Source organism: Dermacentor variabilis, chromosome 1, assembly GCF_050947875.1.
Source record: "Dermacentor variabilis isolate Ectoservices chromosome 1, ASM5094787v1, whole genome shotgun sequence".
NCBI lineage: Eukaryota > Metazoa > Arthropoda > Arachnida > Ixodida > Ixodidae > Dermacentor > Dermacentor variabilis.
This window is the reverse complement of record NC_134568.1, coordinates 214307839-214327024: the sequence shown is the minus strand read 5'-3', so window position 1 is coordinate 214327024 and position 19186 is coordinate 214307839. Positions and strand designations below refer to the sequence as shown.

Here is a 19186-nt window from a genome sequence, read left to right as displayed (position 1 = left end):
AAAGGTGGGAACTTGTGACGTCGGGGAGCGTCTTCCCCAGCTCTCGATTAGCTCTTGGAACCGGCAAAACTGTGCAGATGCCTCACAAATAAATGCATCAAGCTTGCTCTGTAGCCAATTTTCAAGGGCAACAAGTTGTTTTCCAGGATGTCCATGCGGTCAGTGAGGACAAATACTATGACGTTTTCAACGGTGTTCTCGGTGTCTGTTATTTCGGCATTCTTCCTTTTTGCAGGTGGGGCTGCATGTGTGATGAAGGCGGCGTTAGAGTTGCAGCTTCTGTCGTAGCAGCGGATTCAAGAATGTCCATTTTTTCTGTCAAGGACGTGTGAGTGTGGGCGCAAGCGTTTGTGGCTGTGGTTTGGAAGTAGCAGCAGTAGTGTCAGTGATTTCGATGGGGGAGTGGGGGGGGGGGGGGGAGCATTGCTTTGAGCTGCTTGATTTCGTTTTTAAACATTCCATTCTGATTTAGCAAGTATTTGATGAGAGAGCTATCAGCATCGTGTGAGGAGCTGCTATTGTGGGAGACTACTCCTGCCCAGCTCACCTTTGTATGGTTGATGGGCGGTCTCTCCTCGTTGCATGAAGTCAGCGGAGGCCAAGCTTGCTTCGATGATGGGAGCTGCGCCGCTGTTGCAGTGCTCGTGCGGCCAGAGCTGCTCTGCAGCTTCTCTTGTCCAGTGCGTTGATTGGGGTCCTGTACAGTGTTCCTGGCCGGAAGTGTCAATTCAGGCTTTGGAGGTGCCGGGGGCGGTGTCCGCGGTTTGTAACGAAGTTTGCACTCTGAGGAACCAGTCTCGTGTGTTCCGTTGCCGATGATGCAAGTGGGAGTACAGCTGTGGTCGTGAGGAGGATCTGGCATGCCGCATTTTGGGCAGAGACATATGGTCACATTGGAGCAGACGTCTTGGCGATAGCCAAGCTGCCTGCACTTAGTAAACGCCTCCACTTTTTTGTCGACATGGTCGGCAGTGGAGGTCTGTGCAAAGGTAGTCAATGTAACAGGGGACCTTTGAGCCTTCGAAAGTGACCAGGATGGAGTCTGTAGAGCACATTGAGGTTCAAAATACATGGTGTTCAATGGACACGAAGTTATAAAGTAAAAAACAAAAGGTGCATCTTCACTGCACAATGTGAGATAACACTTCATGTTGCTTCACTCAACAGCCACAGTGACTGCCACTTGAGGGTCATAAACCATCGTGTATCGGCGGATGCAGCTGCTGTGCCATTTTCTTTTTGTGATTGCATCTAAACAGGAGAAAACATGCAGTACAGTTTACTTAATTCTTTTTTAAATTGAATTGTTTCCTTGTTTCAATTCTGATTTTAATAAATTTAATTATGTCATATTTTTCAATGTCATGTGTGCACACATCTCCACTGCCCTCGGCACTTGAGAATTGTATCTTTAGCAGTTCCAGATGCATTGAATTGAAAATGGCTAGTCAAGCTAAGATGTGTACATGGCTGCCCAAGGAAGCCAAATCATGGAACGTACACTCAACATGTGATCATGGAAAAGGAATTGTTACTGCCAGAATGCACGAGCAGTTTTGCTAAAGTTCACCTGCTGCCACTGCTGGATTTTAAAAAATGTATTGAAAAATTTTATGAAAATAAAATTGTGCGGAGGATTTGCTCAGGTCCAGTGGTGTAGAGGAAAATGGGAGCAGGAGGGTGAAGAGCAGGAAGCATCTATCTTGTGGAGACCCTTTGAACTCCTGTCCCTGGTTCACATGTGGTTTGAGCCGTTTTCCCTGAGCTAATGCTGGAGGATTCAGCCTTACTTGAGCTAGCATATATACCCCGCAACCACTGCCACTGGCATGACACCAAGCCTGCTGCCTGCAGGCATGTATCGCACTTCATTGCACACTCCATTTATGTTTCTTTGTTTCTTGAGCCGCTGCAGACCAAAGTCTGCAATTCCATGAAAAGTAATGACATCATGCGCACATGAGTGGAAGCATGACAGGCACTGAGAGCTGCAAGAATTTATGTCAATGACATAGTTGTGTGTGTCAAAGCCCTAGTGAAAGCTGGATTTGATATGTTTTTTACACAAGTTATTCCATAAGGATTATGCCAAAAAAGCATCTTTAAGTACCCCAGTGTACTGGAGCAAGATGCTTCAAGCATATTCAAAGAAGGCCTTGCAGCTCTTCTATAAAAGGTCTGGAATGTGTCTGCTTTTAAAGAGCAAATCTTTGAAAATAGTTTCAGACAAATGCTTTGAGCTTTGTATGAACGGAATATAGTTGTATTGCTAAAGTTTTCATTTGGCTTCATATTTTTATCCTCAAGTAAAACGGCCATTTGGTCAAACTTTATGCAAGTGCTTTTTTTTTTTTTACTTCATACTTATTCATAAGCAATTTATTTGCTTCTTCTATCTATATGTAGTCTCCTTTCTGGCCCCATCCTTGCTTATAGAAGTAACTGTGTTTCTATGTTGCTAATTAGTTGCTGCTTTCACACCAGGCCACATTCCTCTTATTTTAAAGGAGCACCTAACTTCTGTATTTTAACTACCATGTATCACTAGGGATTGGATTTTTCTGCCTTTATATCTTGAAATTTGGCTGGCATTTATCGGGTTTTATTTTCCTAGAAAAATTTGGCTCTTATAGGAATTCATTTTGTTACAGTGCCATCTTTTCAGCATTTCTGGCACTTGGCTATGAGAAATTGTTCATGCGTAGTATTTATAGCAGTAAGGAAACAGTAGAATGAGAAAGCTTTGTCATAAAGGTAGTTAGGCAAATAAACAACAGTTGAAATTCATTAAAATACATGCACATATACATGCAGGAGTTTTCATCAGAGAGCTAGCAGCTGTCTTTTCTGTCTATCATTCGCATTCAAGAAAAGCTGCACTCCACGTGGATGCTAGATAGGGAAGGGCAAGCATCCGAGAGGCATGGCCACTCGGGATGGTGCGTTTTCTAAAAAAAGATGGGCTTGATTTTGTCCCGCACTGTGTAGGGCATATACCTACTTCAGCATCCCTTCCTTGCTTGCCACCATCAGGGGTAGGAATCTTGCGCCAGTTGCACCATTTTGATACTCAAGCATATTGCTGTACCAAATTGGGCCGAAAGCGGGAAAATTACTGAAATTGCATCACACTGCTCCAGATTGGCAGCTTTGGCTTTGGCAGGTGTGAGCGAAAGATTGTTTTTATTTATTTAAAAATTTCCTTACAGGCCTCATATGAGGCATTGGGTAAGAGGGGTGTCGAAGTAAGGACTAAATGAGTATATATAATGGGTATACTATAACAAAACATAATATACATGAAAAATAGACAGTATAATCATGTATACACAACATTATATGCAAACAGAGCACTGCACAAAAATAATAGGAGACAGTTGCATGTTAGAGAAAAGACAAAAGATACAGTTCGTTCAGCAAACAGGACAACAATGTACAAAAGTAGCCACTCCAATATCATAGGATAAAAAAATACTAGAATAATAAGCAAAATAATGAGCTCATAAATAAAAACGAGAGCATGCAAAATGCATAAAACTGGAAAACAAAAGAAAAACACATCATGCCATTTGTCAAAGTTACGCAGTGGAATATGAACTTGAACTGGCGGAACTTATCAGGGTTTGTTTCAGATACAACGAAATCGGGAATCGCGTACTGAGTGGCAGAAAGAGGCACCAACCAATTGAACGCATGACTGTTGCCATAGATACGCATGAAGCTGAGGTGATTATGTAATCTGCATGATGTCAAGGTGCGACTTCAAGCAGTAAACAAGATTTTCTAGCCGCATGAATGTGCTTGTGAAGTAATATTAGGAGTGCAAAATCACGATGAGTACTTAAGGGCGGAAGTGAAATATCAAGTTTTATTTATGAGATGCTTGAATTGTAGGTATAGTTACATGAGATAAACTTAGCAGCTCCATTTTGAACTGATTCTAATAACCTGATAAGGTTATAATGATAAGGTGACCAAATTGGAGAGGCAAATTCTAGCTGCGGGCAAACAAACGTCTGATCAGCTAGCTTGTGGATGTTGGAGGGTGAATTATGTAGGTTTCAGCCTAAGTACCCCAGTGATATTAAAGAATTAGCAAATCTGATAGTAGAATGATGGGTCCAGGAAAGACTTGGTATAAGATTAATTCCCAAGTACTCGTATGAAGTAGCTGGAAAAATCGGGTTATTATTTATGTGATAAGGGAAATTAGAGATTGAGTGTTTCGGAGTGAAAGACATTACTTTGAATTTAGATAAATTTAGTCATTAACCAAGTGTTACACCAATCCAAGATAAGCTGAAAATCGTTTGAAGCAGGATGTGATCATCAGGGCTAGTTACAGGGCAGTAAATAATGCAGTCGTCAGCAAAGATTCGCACTTGGAATGCTAAGTTATTGGGAAGATCATTAATGTATACAGTTAAACCTCGATTTAACGAAGTCTGTGAAATTGGTAATTTGCTTCGTTGTATTGAAGTTTGACCTTTTATGCAAATAATTACAGTCACCGATTGATATTTTCTTGCATGGAAAGTGACTGCAGAATTTTCCAAAATATCGGGCAATCGACAAAAGCAAATTTGAATGAAAAAAACAATTAATTTTCATAAATTTGGGAGTCAGCGACGAATGGTACTGTTTAATGCCACGGATGTCGATGATATCTTCACGTCATTGATACAAATTAAGCGAAGCCAGCCACGCCTTCGCCTGCACTCTGCCCTCGCGGCTGATAGCGTCGCCTGTACTGAGACAACGCTATTGGGAAAAACGTGCGCAGCGAGTAGTGAATGCTTTGTCTGCCTCTCACTTCAACGGATCACCGAAACTCGAGATTACACAACCTCCAATACTAAACATGCAGGAAGACAGCTTACACGGTGCCACGGTGTCTCGGCACATCCACTCTTTGCACATATGGCAGATTACCGCTAAAGCAAGGTGCGCAGCTGCATATGAGCTCAGCCACCACTTACAGCCATACACAGCCACAGTGGAGATGTGTACCAACTTACCTTCCGCCCCCTCATGCGCGCTTGGTCGTGTTACCGTGAGCTGCCTCCTCTGCCCCTCTTTCTCTTTGCTTGCATGGGGAGGCAGCATTCATGCATCCAGCATCTTTCTAGAAAGGCTCACCCTCATACATTTTCACTCGCACCAAAAGCGCACAGTGTGCTGGGTGCGATAGGATCTTATCGCACTTGGACTTTATACAGAACATTATGCGGCTTCACTTCGGTGGTCGCTCTTGTTGCCCAGTGGCGGATGATTTGAGAAGTGCGTTTGCAAGCAGCCACTTGTAATTCAATCATTTGACCATCTGCTCCGTGGAAGTTTCCATTTATTGTTTCGGCATTCCTTTGCTGCTGCAGTGAAATTTCATTGTATTGAAATTGCAGGCACACACACTTCGTTATATTGAGGTTCTAAATACATGGTGTTCTATAGACAAGAAGTTGTGAAAAGTTAAATACTTCATTATATCGAGAATTTCGTTACATTGAAGTTCGTTATATCGAGGTTTAACCGTATTAAAAATAGTAGCAGCCGAAGAACACTACCTTGTAGTACGCCGGAGGTAGCATGACAAGCCTGAACCCATGCCGATTAGTGAAAAAAAAATTGGCAGAAGCTTAGCTTGACTAAGCCTAGTGGATTGCGAAAGCAATCTTCTGTTTAGGTTGTAGAGTTCCATACTGCTCATCGAACGTGTAGATGCAGTCTCGTCGCCATTTAAAGCATCCATAAGGCTTGCTGTCGAATGATCAGTTGTCACCAAAGTCGCGTCAGCATTGAGAGCATGCATGATACTTGTAGATGCACCCAGATCATGAGATGTTGAACGCATTCGCCTGGCTGCATAATATGCACGCCGTTTAGCTAAACGTTGTTCCCGCTTTTCATCCGTTTCTTCCGCACGCCGCTGCTTCTTAGCTGCAGCACATTGTTGCAGCTTCACCTTATACACATCATCCGACATACCGTGCAGGATTCGCTGAGACGATCGCGACGAGCCGAGTTGGGGGGGCCGCTTTTCCACAGCTGGCATGACGTCACGTACAGCGAGCGCCCCTCGCGGCAGCGGTGCGCAGCTGCAGCATGGAGGATTTGCTGGGACGATCGCGACGAGCCGAGTTGGGGCCCCGCTTTTCCACAGCTGGTATGACGTCCCACATAGGTCACGCTAAAGGTCAATGGTGGATTCTCCGGGACGACGGCCAAGAGCGGAAACCTCGAGCAGTATTGCTTTCGCAATAAAAAGTTGTTTTCTTCCAGATGGTTGTATATGTGAGAGGCAATTATATGCTCTGTCAAGAGGCGTTATAGTTCAATGGATAAAATGCTCAGATAGCAAAGCACCGCAGTGAGAGGACACAGAGCTTCCGCAACACAGGCACAAGGCTTCCAACCACTCGTCGTCGTCTTCTTTCTCGAAGCAGTGCCTCCTGCTCGTTCTTCTCCAGTACAATTGCCTCCCCGGAGAAGAGGAGCCATCTCAGTGACCTACGGGCAAGATAGTACATGTGGATCAAAGTACGGCTTGAGCCGCTGAACGTGCACGATTTCGCGCCCTCGACGGCGCTTATCGTAAGGCGGCTCAAGGAGTTCTACTAAATAGTTCACAGGAGACGTTTGACTGACGACACGGTAGGGACCCTGATACTTGGACACAAGTTTGGGTGAAAGTCCAGGGCTGGTAACGGGAACCCAAAGCCAGACTAGTGAGTCGGGGGCATAGGGTGCCGGAGAAGAGGGAATATCCCGAAGGTGCTTCTGTCACTGCTGATCTTCCGAAGTAAATATGCGGGCGAGCTTTCAGCACTCTTCCGCGTGTGCAGCAGCCTCGGACAGGGTAGTAGCCTCCGTTGTGTCAGGGCGATATGGAAGGATGGTGTCCATTGTGCTAGAAGGCTCGCGTCCATAAAGAAGAAAGAACGGGGAAAATCCTGTAGTGGTCTGTATGGCGGTATTATAAGCGTACGTCACGAAGGGTAGAATTCGGTCCCAATTGGTTTGGTCAGATGCGACGTACATGGCTAACATATCGCCAAGAGTGCGGTTAAGGCACTCAGTCATGCCATTAGTTTGCGGGTGGTATGCAGTAGTGGTATGGTGTATGGTGAATTACGTTGCATTCCTTGAGCAGGGCTTCTATAACATCAGACAGAAAGACGCGGCCTCTGTCGCTCAGCAACTCTCTAGGAGCTCCGTGGCGAAGTATGATGTTACGCAGGAGGAACCAGGCAGTATCCTGCGCAGATGCGTTGGGCAGAGGCGAAGTTTCGGCGTAGCGTGTGAGATGGTCTATTGCCACTATCACCCAGCGGTTGCCATCTGAAGTACTCGGAAGGGGCCCATAAAGATCAACTCTAACCCGGTCAAAGGCCCGTCCTGGACAAGGCAATGGTTGTAGGGGAGCAGCTAAGGCATGAGGGGTATTCTTGCGGCGTTGACAAGCGAGGCAGGAGCGGACATATTGGCGGACGAATCGGTACATCCCGCGCCAGTAACAACGAATTCGCAGGCGCGCATATGTTTTTAGTACTCCTGCATGTGCGCATTGCGGGTCATCGTGAAACGCTGCACATGTGTCCGAACGTAGATGCCGAGGAACCACGAGTAACCATTTGCGCCTGTCCAAGAGGTAGTTACGGCAGTATGGGAGCCCGTCACGAACAGCAAAGTGGTGTGCTTGGCGACGCAATGTACAGCCAGTAGAAGGCGCTGATGGGTCTGACAGAAAAGCCAGCATAGCAAGAATCCATGGATCCTTCTGCTGCTCCGAAAGCATATCCGTAGAGGTGAGGAAGGACTCGCATATTTGTACTTTCTGATGATTGGGCTGGCCTGACACTGGGGAGCGAGACAAGGCATCCGCGTCCGAATGTTTATGGCCAGAGCGGTACAGCACTCGAATATCATACTCTTGGAGGCGAAGCGCCCATCGAGCGAGGCGGCCTGAAGGATCTTTCAAGGACGACAGCCAGCAGAGTGCATGGTGGTCCGTGATGACGTCGAACGGGCGGCCTTAGAGGTAAGGACGAAACTTATGTTGAATTCCAATGGCGGAATCGGAGCAGCCGACGGACTCCGCGAGCGAGCGCTCGTCTTTGGCGTAGAGCAACACCTCCAGATCAGCGAGTGGAACACAACCTGCGCCGCCGGAGCAAGGCGGAAGCGGAAGTTCTATCGCCGAGTTCCCAGGATACCTTGCGTGTTGTCATTTCCTTCCGCTGTTTGCTCCCAGCACTGCCGCACCGGTCACTTGTCTCTTCAGCGCCGTTCATCTGCTGTTTTTTTAAAAGTGCGGAATGGATATCTCCCCAAGCGTGCAGCAGCTTTTGCTTCCTCGCAAGTCGTGACCGGTGGCGCCTCCCAGCAGACTTACGTGGTAAAGGAAATACGTCACGCAGAGTTCCGGTCCACTCCGCCGTTTTTGGCAGAGCATCTTTTTCTGCTCCACGGAGTGACTCCCGCACTGAATCCCCTCCGACTCTCTCATTGGAACACCCTACTCCCGCCCTCACTCTGTCATTGGAACAAACTTGCTCCGAAACGAGCAGAAAAACTTGCCCCGACTCCGCCATTGGAATTCAACATTAGTTATGGCCCAAATGATAGCTAGGCATTCTTTTTCTGTAACGGAATAGTTGGCTTCCGCTTTTGTGAGTGCGCGGCTAGCGAAGGCAACAACGTATTCATCGAAGCCAGTCTTGCGTTGTGCAAGGACAGCGCCAATCCCGACGCCACTGGCATCCGTGTATATTTCTGTCGGTGCGCTTGGGTCAAAATGTCGGATTATGGGGGGTGAGGTTATAAGACGACGCAGCGTCGTGAATGCGGTATCGCAAACTGGCGGCCAGGTCAAGAGGTTGTGTTTACCCGCGAGAAGTTCCGTCAAAGGCGCTATTATGGTGGCAAAGTTGCGGATGAAACAACGAAAATAGGAGCATAATCCGACGAAGCTGCGGAGTTCTTTTGCGGTCTTTGGTCGTGGGAATTCGGCAACGGCTTGGAGTTTGGTTGGATCTGGGAGCACATCATCATTAGAAACAACGTGACCAAGGATGACTAGCTGTTGGGCGGCGAAGCGACACTTGTTTAAGTTGAGCTGGAGTCCAGCATCAGCAAGACAAGTGAGCACGTGTTTGTGTCAGAACAGGTCAGAAGAAAAGTCTGGGGAAAAGATGACAATGTCATCGAGATAACAAAGGCATGTCAGCCATTTGAGGCCCCGGAGGATGTTATCCATCATTCTTTCAAACGTTGCAGGTGCATTGCAGAGCCCAAAGGGCATCACGGTAAATTCATATAAGCCATCAGGCGTAACAAATGCTGTTTTTGGGCGATCTGCATCAGCCACCGGGACCTGCCAATAACCGGATCGTAAGTCTAAGGATGAAAAGAATTCAGCACCTTGGAGGCAGTCCAGTGCATCGTCGATACGGGGAAGAGGATAGACATCTTTCCGGGTTATCTTGTTTAGTCATCGATAGTCCACACAAAAACGAATAGTCCCATCTTTCTTTTTGACCAGCACTACCGGAGAAGCCCAGGGACTGTGTGATGGCTGTATCACGCCGCGTCGAAGCATGTCTCCTACGTGCTCATCGATGACACGGCGCTCCGGCGCAGACACACGGTATGGAGGTTGGCGTAGAGGCGCGTGGCTGCCGGTGTCGATGTGATGCACTACTGTGGAGGTAACTCCTAAACATTGTTTTTGGAGGTCGAAAGAAGTTCGAAATTGGTTAAGGAGGTCGACGATCTGCAAGCGCTGACTCGGAGTGAGGTTAGGATCAATAAATGGAGCAAACGTTCGGTCACATGCAGGCGCAGGCGCAGAGACAGGGAGAGCCATGGCATCAACGTGAAGAGGATTCGAGTCATCAGGCACATCGTACACAGAGCTCGTGTCGAATTCATCAGCAAAACCGAGGCGCTCGCCACGATGTAAGCTGAATGGACACGAAAACGGATTCGAAACGTAAAGCACGTTGGAGCCCTGGCGAAAGGGAAGGAGAACAAAGGGAAGCAAGTAGGGATGACGGCGTGCAGCAAGTTGAGATGGCGTGAAAAGAACTGTGGAATCGGAGAAAGCAGCACAGGAAACGGGTACAAGGGCAGAGGAGAAAGGAGGGATATCAGCGCCAGTGGCACCGAACACCCGAGCAGAAGGCGGAGGCAAATCTTCAGAAGTATTGCCGCAAAATGGAGTCAGTGCAAGTTCTTCACGGGCACAATCAATAGCAGCGTGATGAGATGAGAGGAAGTCCCATCCTAGAATGATGGCATGGGAGCAGCGGTGAAGAACAACAAACTCAATGTGGTGTAAACTGTCTTGTATGGCGACACGGACGGTACATTTTCCTAAGGGCTCAATTGGCTCAGCGCTTGCTGTGCGTAGCGAAATGACAGAAAAAGGCGTCTCGACTTTTCGGAGCGTACGGGGAAGCTGGTCGGCAATCACGGACACTGCGGCACCCGTGTCGACAAGCGCGTGAACGGCGACACCTTCGGCAACAACTTCAATGACGTTCGTAGGGAATAAACAAGGGCTTGAGCAGTTCGAAGAGATCACAGTTCCTGCCTCCGGAACTGCGCCTTTTAGTTTTCCTCCACAGATGGAGGGCGGCGGACGATGGGAGAGAGGGATTGTTGACGGGGAGATGGAGACCGGCGAGTGTTGAAGCTTCGGGGAGCAAGAGATGAAGGAGCAAAGTGCAGAACTGGTGGCGAATAGCGAGACTGGGAGTCAGGAGCATTCCCTTGAAATCTCGCAGTATCGGGAGGATACCAACCCCGGCGGCGGCAGAACCGTGCCATGTGGCCAGCAAAGCCACACGCGAAGCAGATTGGCCGGTTGTCTTGGGTACGCCACGGATTATCAACAGGGGGCCTAGGTAGCGGTGCACAGTTCTGAGCTGGGCGTAGGGGCTGCGGAGGCGCGCAGAAGCCGCTTCTTGGCAAGTAGTTCGCAGCTGGAGAAGGCGAGGCGTAGAAGCCGCTTGTGGGGGTGTAGTGCGCAACTTCAGGCGGTGGTCTTGGCCTGGCAACGACGGCAGCGTACGTGAGCGGAACCGGCGCTGAAGGTGGCTGATTAGCGAGAGGTAGTGCGTCGCTGACTTGTTCGTGTATGACGCGTCGGAGTTCCGGGGACAAAGAAGACTCAGACGACTGGGTAGCAGGCAGCACTGACAGTTGGCGCGCGACTTCTTCGTGAACAAATTGCTTGATTTGGCCGAGGAACGAAGAATGGGCGGGAGCAGCACTAGAACTGTCGGTTAAAGCCGAAATTGTGTCGTCAGGCGCGGCAGCTCGGCGCGTAGTAACGCATTGTTTGCGGAGCTCATCGTAGCTCTGGCACAGTGTAATGACCTTGTCAATCGTTTGAGGATTTTTCGCCAAAAGCATTTGGAAGGCGCCATCCTCTATGCCCTTCATGACATTCTTGATCTTTTCAGAGTCGGGCATGGCGGGATTAATGCGCTGGCAAAGGTCAACTATGTCCTCAATGTAGCTGGTGAAGTTTTCACCCTGTTGCTGAGTGCGACCACACAAGCGTTGTTCTGCGCGAAGCTTGCACACAGCAGGGCGGCCGAAGACTTCTTTGAAGGAATGGGTAAATGCTGTCCAGGTGGAAAGGGTGGATTCATGATTCCGGAACCAGAGATTAGCGACTCCAGAAAGATGGAAGATGACGTTAGTCAGTTTAGCTTTGTCATCCCATTTGTTATGCGCACTCACGCGATCGTACGACGAGAGCCAATCCTCGACGTCATGGTCGTCGTTGCCGCTGAAGATCTCGTTTGCGTAGAGCACCGGAGCAGACGACAGGCGATGCCAGGGGAGGATCGGGCTGCACGGCGTCCTGAGGCATGGCAGAAACGGTAGGGAGCGTACGGCTGCGGAGTTCCAGGTTTGGGAAGGGCCCAGCACCTCCACCAAATGTCAAGAGGCGTTATAGTTCAATGGATAAAACGCTCAGATAGCAAAGCACCGCAGCAAGAGGACACAGAGCTTCGGCAACACAGGCACAAGGCTTCCAACCACTCGTCGCCGTTGTCTTTCTCGAAGCAGTGCCTGCTGCTCGTTCTTCTCCAGTACAGCTCTAACGTTTTGCAACAAATACATGTTAATGAGATTGGCCAGTAGTTATCAGGTGAATATCTGTCGCTGTTTTTGACTATGGGAACTCCTTTCGCAGCCTTCCAATCCGACAGGAGATCTCCAGAACTTAGTTACTGTCTGAGGATGTGGTGTAATATTTTGCTAAAAGTCATAACGGTGTTCTTTAGTATTTTGCAGTTAATATCATTGACGCCACAAGAATTAAACACCATAAGGTTGTTTACTAGAGGTGCAACGCTGTCAATAGTAATGTCGATGGGCATCATGTGCTGATAGTTGTACTGATAGTTGGGAGCATCAGTTAGGGTGGAGAGATCTGTACTAAAGATAGATGAAAAATACATGTTAAGCATGAAGGACACTCATTGTCTGGAAGGGGGGCATGTGATCGCTTTTATGTAAGGAAATGTGATTAGTGTCGCGGTTCAGAGAGATGATTAGCCAAAGCTTTTTAGGGTTGGAATATAGCAGAGGTGGAAGGTCATATGAAAACTGCTCATCTTTAGCGGCGCATAAAGTAGAGTTGTAGTTTTTTAAACACCGATTATATTTTTCCCAAGCTGATGGGGTATCCATTCGTTTAGCATTCCTGCATATGTTTCTTTTTGCTTCGAAGTTGCCGAAGGAAATTGGTAAACCAAGGGTTCGATTAACATGTGATGTTTTGGTTACTGGGATGTGCTGGTTTACTAATGAGCATAATTTGTCTCGAAAGAGTACCCAGTTTCCCTTGACCGTTCGATTGTAAAAGGAAGGAAGAAATGCATTGTTGACAAAAATTTCTAATTCAGCATTAATGGTAGTATAATCACTGTTGTTATAGTTTTGAATTGTTTTACAGTCGAACCCACTTATATCGATACAGGTTTTAACAAAATATCAGTTATAACAATGAGAAACTGCTGCACAGTCGACTTTTGTACATTTTCCATGGTGAAATAGCCTGCTTACTACAATGCCACGATGCGGCATGATCGGTTATAACGATGAAGTCTGGCTGCTGTGTGTCCGAGCCAAAAGGTTGTGAAATGCGAAATCTTTGAAAAGGAAAAAATAAAACGAGAAATTTGAGCTGTTCCACGATGGGCCACTGCTCCAACAGCCGCCGCACACTCATTTTCCAGCCATCTTCGTGCGGTTCTTTCCCGTCACCCTTCCATCCCTCTGAACACGAATGGGCTGTGCCCATAGCTCTACACCACCCCACCTTACGAGACACAAATGGACCGCGCCAACTGCGCCGCAAAAAGATTGCTCGCATGTTGCTCGCTGGCTCCTCATTCGTCCTTTACTCCCCTCTCCCCCTTCTTGCAGGCGCTGAGCCGTGCTCCCACAAGGGCTGCAGTAGATAGTGTCAACCTTTCTTTCCTTTTCCCCTCATGAAGCGCTTCTCTTTTCATTCAGCGCAGTTCTGCAAACAAGTTAATCACTCGCGTTCGTCTTTGTTGGTTGCGTCAAAGTCGTTCCTGGCCACGCGGTTTCTCAGCCTCGCTTGACTCGCCGCCGAAACGGAAGATGGCCGATCCACCCGCTGATCATCGGCAATGCACGACATTGCCGGTGAAAAGAAAGCGTGCGACTATAGATTTGGAAACTAAGTGCTTCTAACCGATGAGACTATCGTCGCGAGCATGCTTACATCAGATAGCGACGGCGACAGTGGCAGTGATGATGCGGTAGGGCAGGCTGCCTCAACGTTGTCCTCACAGGAGGCCCAACATATGATTCAGTTTCTCCAGGCTTCCTTTTCACGAGGAACCCTCTGCTGCACTACGTGGAGCACTTGGCTGCCTTGGAGAAGGGTGTCTGCAAGCTTCACGTATAGCATGCAAGGCTGACGGACATAGGCTTTTCTCGTGCAAGCCAGTGAGAAGTATGTGGCGAGATGCTTGCGGCGATCTCTCCTCAGCGTTTTTTCTGGATTTCTCAAGCTGACAGGCTGCCACGGCAGCCTTCTCGCAATTTTTAAAAGACCCCTTTTGGGGCCACCAAAGCGATGCCTCAGTAGTGCTCGCATATTGCTTGCCACCCGTGACACCTCTATGCAGTTGTTATAGCAGTGCCATTCATTGACGCCGACAGCCGCGGCATGTTACATGCGATCGGAGCACCCAGGAAGCAGTTAAACGAGTGAACACAATCAGCAGCCAGATGGAGGAACGCGGTGAGGAGGGGCACTGGCCTCCCCGCCATTATAGTTTTTTCACATGAGCTCTGCCATCCCCCATTTTGATTTTTTCATGCAACCTGGTTATAACAATTATCGGTTATAACAGTAGAATTTTCGTGGCACTTGAATATTGTTATAAATGGGTTCAACTGTATTTACTACACCTTTATATGGTAATGGAATATTAAGGGTTAATTGGAGTAGATTATGGTTGTTAAAACCATCTAAGTATGCTATTTGCTGAGCTGTTTCCGGGTTGGTTGTAAGTACTAAATCCAAGATGTTATGGTGCAGGGTGTTGTCTTGTTTGTCTTGAAGTGCATGTAAAAGTAACTTTTGTACTCTGGCTGCGAGTGAGTGCGAATAGCTGCACTCAATTAAGCCCCTTGAATAAAAATAAAGGTAGTGACGTTTTTTTTGTCTTGCTGCCTGAGCCACGAGCAAGGGCAGGCGAGGGTGTCTTGGGCTTATCCGCACCTCCCTGTTGGAGGAGTGAACTTGCATCATGTGGTGGTGCTGGCACCGCTTCTGCAGAAACACGTGCAACCATCCATATGCTGCCTGCAGCGGCTTTCGTTTTTAGTTTTTTTGCGGTGCCACGACAGTTGCTCTTGATCACACAGCCCTACAATCGTGGTGATCGTGAATCGTGATATCACATCAATCGCATTGCTGCGCAGCATAATTTCCGCAATCAAAAAGTGCAAACTGAGAGGGCGAGCAGTGAGGAAAGGTGCGTGCAGCAAGGCAGCGGGAGAGGGGACTCTGAAATAACTTCTGTGGTAAAACACCTCCAGTCACTTCACCAGGACTTAACACAAAAATTGTGTTAAAATGCTTCTAGGGTGCTCTTCATCACTTCTTTAATGGTGCAGAATGCAAGGTGTTGTGACTGTTACCCCTCTATAATGCTCTAAATTAAAATTTGACTGCTTCATATTGCCCCCAGTAATAAGATATATTGTGATTATAAGACAGCTCCAAAATCAGAATTTGTCTGCTCCAGTCTGCTCCAGACTGAAATTTTATCTGCCCAAAAAATTGCTACAAAATGACAGGGAATTCTCATCCCTGCACCATAGAAAGCACATCTGTACCTGTTGGACTTCGAGGCTCTGGACTGAAAGCCTCTAAGAACTCAACCACTTCATTCAATAAAGCACTTTTCTCTCCTCTCTTGTAATCGCTACGCGTCTGTCATGTATCTCGTTTGGGGAGGCACGCAGATCTGTAAGACGAGGTATCAGCATACATGCTTGGGGTGAACAAGTTGCGTGTCTATTTACGAAACAACTCAACACTGCTATTTCTTGGAATCTCACTCTATCCAAAATGGCCAGTTGGTGTGCGCCTTTCGAAATAAGCTCTCTGGCTGTGTGCTCACCCTATTTGTGTCCGCTAGCTGGCAGGCACTGGTCAAGTTTCCTGCATGAAAGGCGGGCTTATAGTCGTTATTGTAAATAATGTAAAGATTGCAAAATAACCCCACTTTTCTTTTCCCCGCTATGCTTTCTCTCTCTCTCTCTACATTCTCCTATTCTGTCCACTTTTTACTCTATTACCCCAACCCCCTGCTGTCCAATGTTCAGAACTGTGTGTCAGTCATCCAGTTTCTTTCTTTTAACCACAAATTATAGTTATTGCAGACATGTAAACTGATATAGACACACGGGAAGGGCAGAGAGGAATGGACTCGTATGCGCATAGGCACCCTTTATCCGACCCCTTTTTGTTATGACGTGGTTGACGAGGCCTCCTGCATTCCCCGGAAAAATAGAAATGCTAGACAAGAGGTGTGGGTGACACTTTTAGAACTGCAAAAAGAAAACCTCCTCAGCCAGAGACCCCACCCCAAACACATGGGAGCTTGTGTACTGGCTGAGCACAAACACCCAACTCACTTTGGAGGGTCCGGTTGTATGATGCAGACCCTGGTTGACCAGCCACAATGAATTCATGTTTTCGGCACTTTTTGATATAAGCCCAATTCCTAAATTTGGAATCGGCAGGTCTTTTTCTGCATTTATTGGTAAATACCCAAAACTCCGCTTTCTACTTATAAGAGTACCAGATGACATGCTTGCCAATTTCCTGTTACATTCTGGTGACTTCTTGTTACATTTTTAGGACTGCACTTCGTCGTTTCTTTCAACTAAAGCATTGTTATTTATATACATTCTCCTACCTCTAAAGTGCCACTCAGCCAGTTGGGTAGCAAAGTACCTGGTGTGTTTGCATGTGTGCATGTTTCATACACTTGAATCTGCTTTAATGATAAGCAGGTATGATGGGCTTTGGCTGCTACATCATCTATTGAAAATCTGTAAAAGTGGCCCATCTTCAATAATGTGCAGTTAGGATGATTGAATGTTCTTGCTTAGCTCCATTATAAGTAGGTTGCACAGTGCGCATGTGTGCTGTGTGCGTATGTACATGCACTGGCATGCACAGTCAACTTTCATTAATTCGATATTTCTTAACACAGCCGCTTTATATGTGTGTTGCATAGGCACTTTCAGTAAAGCCCAAGCAGGCTCGTTGAAAGTGCACTGTTTAGTACCCGTTTTTAAAAAGTTCAAAAAGCACGTAAATATCTGAAATTTTGAATTTCAATCAAATAGTCTGCTATTCCATTAATGTTTGATTCAAGAATTCACTACATATTTGAAGTTGATGAATGTTTATTTCTTTCAACTATAAATGATTATGCTAATTGTAGTCTACAGGAAAAAAGACAGATGCAAGTTGTGACTGCTATGAATGACTCTGGTACAGGGGAGCTGTGCTTACTGTGCAGAGGTACCAGTCACAGAACAAACGCATGGAGTAGCTAACTTCTGCTCAGTAATTTCCAGTCATTCATTAAGGATAATTGGGCAGCCCATTACTATTTGGACTCTTAGCATGTTTGTATTTCTTTAAAACAATGTGTGGTGTTATAGTATTACACTTAACTGCTTCAAGGAGCACAGCGCTGTACTAGTATCTGATGACAGGCTGTTCTTCTGTTTCGTTGCTGTCATTGTGATGGTGAGTCAGGTACAAGCACCTTTCAGTTGTTTTTCATTCACATGTTCATCAGTTGACTGGACAAACAGTTCTGAATGGCATTGCATATATCAAATGATACAATTAAGGCCTTTTATCAAATAAAATAAGTAAGGCCTGTTTTTTTTTTTAATTTAACAGGCTACACAATCCTTGTGATTGTTTAGAAATAAAAAAATAATTGTTGTTTGTATTCAATCCTTGGGAAAATTCACTATTTTCGCTGTTCACTTGTGTAATCAGTTCATATGTGATTCACCCATCATGATAAATGCTTGCATGAGGTGATGTCTAAGTAAACTACTGAAACAACACGGCCATTTCTCAGAGCTAAAGATACAAGTACCATGTCTTATTTATTAATTTGTCCTTTTATTGCATTAGTTTGTGCAGATATGTATAAAGAAACCTCCCATTGCATCATGTGAAGGCTTGTTAAACATGTGCAACATTGCATGTTGTTCTATAAGAGCAGAAGTGTTTACATGAGTTCTGTAATTGGAAGGGACACTAAATATTTTCTGAGTGTGAGCATTGCCTTATTCTATTTCATTTATTTTACCATTCTCTCTTTTCTACACAGGGCTACTGCAGAGGAGTCACTCCAAAGTTCCTACTTCTCTGAACCTCCCTTGCGTAAGCCCGGTTTGATTGTTCAGTTGACATGGCATGTGTGATCATGCACACTAGGGTACAGTATGCGTATAAACGAATCTTAAAATAAGCAGTTTAGTTTACAATAGTTGTGTAACGTGTCAAGAAATAGTTTGAGACCTCGAAGGGTTCAGAGCGTGCTGCATGCATGTACGCTTATACGCATGGTGCAGTGCCATCACGTGGAACTCGTAATGTGGTGTGCGTTTCTTTCTCGTGTCCTCGTTTTTTCGCGCAGTTAAAAGTAATGTCTAAAAACTTGCAACCCCGTTTTATTACTTTTTCTTTCTGCAGGATCATACTTTTGAAATTGTTGTAACTGGTAACTTGACATGAAATCTTTGTTGTCAGTGGTTTATTTTGCCATAGAACACATAATGAAGTTGATGGTGTCATAGTTTTCATTGTTATATCCGTTGTTCAAAGCGGTATTATTATAAATAGATTTGACGATACACACTGAACGAAGCTGTGATGCCCTTATGACAAACCATGGTAACTCCCAACTCATTTTAACCTCCTCCCCTCCTCCCCCTTCCCGTTATGTCTGTATTTTGTACTCCCCTCTTGCGATAGCCCTTCAGGGCTGCAGTACAATGCCTTCAGTTAAAGTTAAATGCCTACACACTTTGACCTTCTTTGTAGTTCAGTGTATGTAGTATATCTGAGAAAATTGTAACAGTGTTGCTGCATTTCTTGAGTACTTTTTTTTTTACAGAATTTTTGCATTGAATTAAAATGCTCATTATTTTTACTCTTCCAGCTTGTGAAGCAGAACTTATGCCTTCGTTCCCACAGCATCGGAACTTGAAACGGTCTTCAGTGGGGAACCTTTCAGAAGAAATGTAAGCATACTGAATTTTGTACAGAACTTGTCTGCCATCAGATTGATTTTTAGATGTCACTGCCAACACAAGCCTCACCCAGCCAACTGTGATGAGACATGTAGTTAGGTCCCTACTCTGTGGCATACAAGGGACTCCACAGTGACTCCATCGACTTATCACTTACAGGCCCCTAGCATTAAGTCAGTGAATTTTTAAAATTTTTTTAAAGGCATTGTGCATATTGTGAATACCCATGTGAGAGTCATGCTTAAAGGCTCCAAAAATAGACTTCCACTCTATGCGAGGCTGGAGAAGAATATTGCCGAGCAAAATGTGGCACAAGGTCTCGGCA

General features: G+C 46.1%; 1 protein-coding gene across 3 annotated transcripts in view; it reads left to right on the top strand.

The window, feature by feature from the left end:
* Cdc2rk (cyclin-dependent kinase 10) overlaps positions 1-19186 on the top strand; it is a 78976-nt gene that overhangs the window by 47946 nt on the left and 11844 nt on the right. For all 3 annotated transcript variants that reach the window (XM_075704463.1, XM_075704460.1, XM_075704452.1), the window contains exons 13-14: positions 17937-17989; positions 18771-18852. In XM_075704463.1, coding sequence (XP_075560578.1) covers positions 17937-17989; positions 18771-18852 — 135 coding nt within the window. The remainder of the gene's footprint in view (positions 1-17936; positions 17990-18770; positions 18853-19186) is intronic.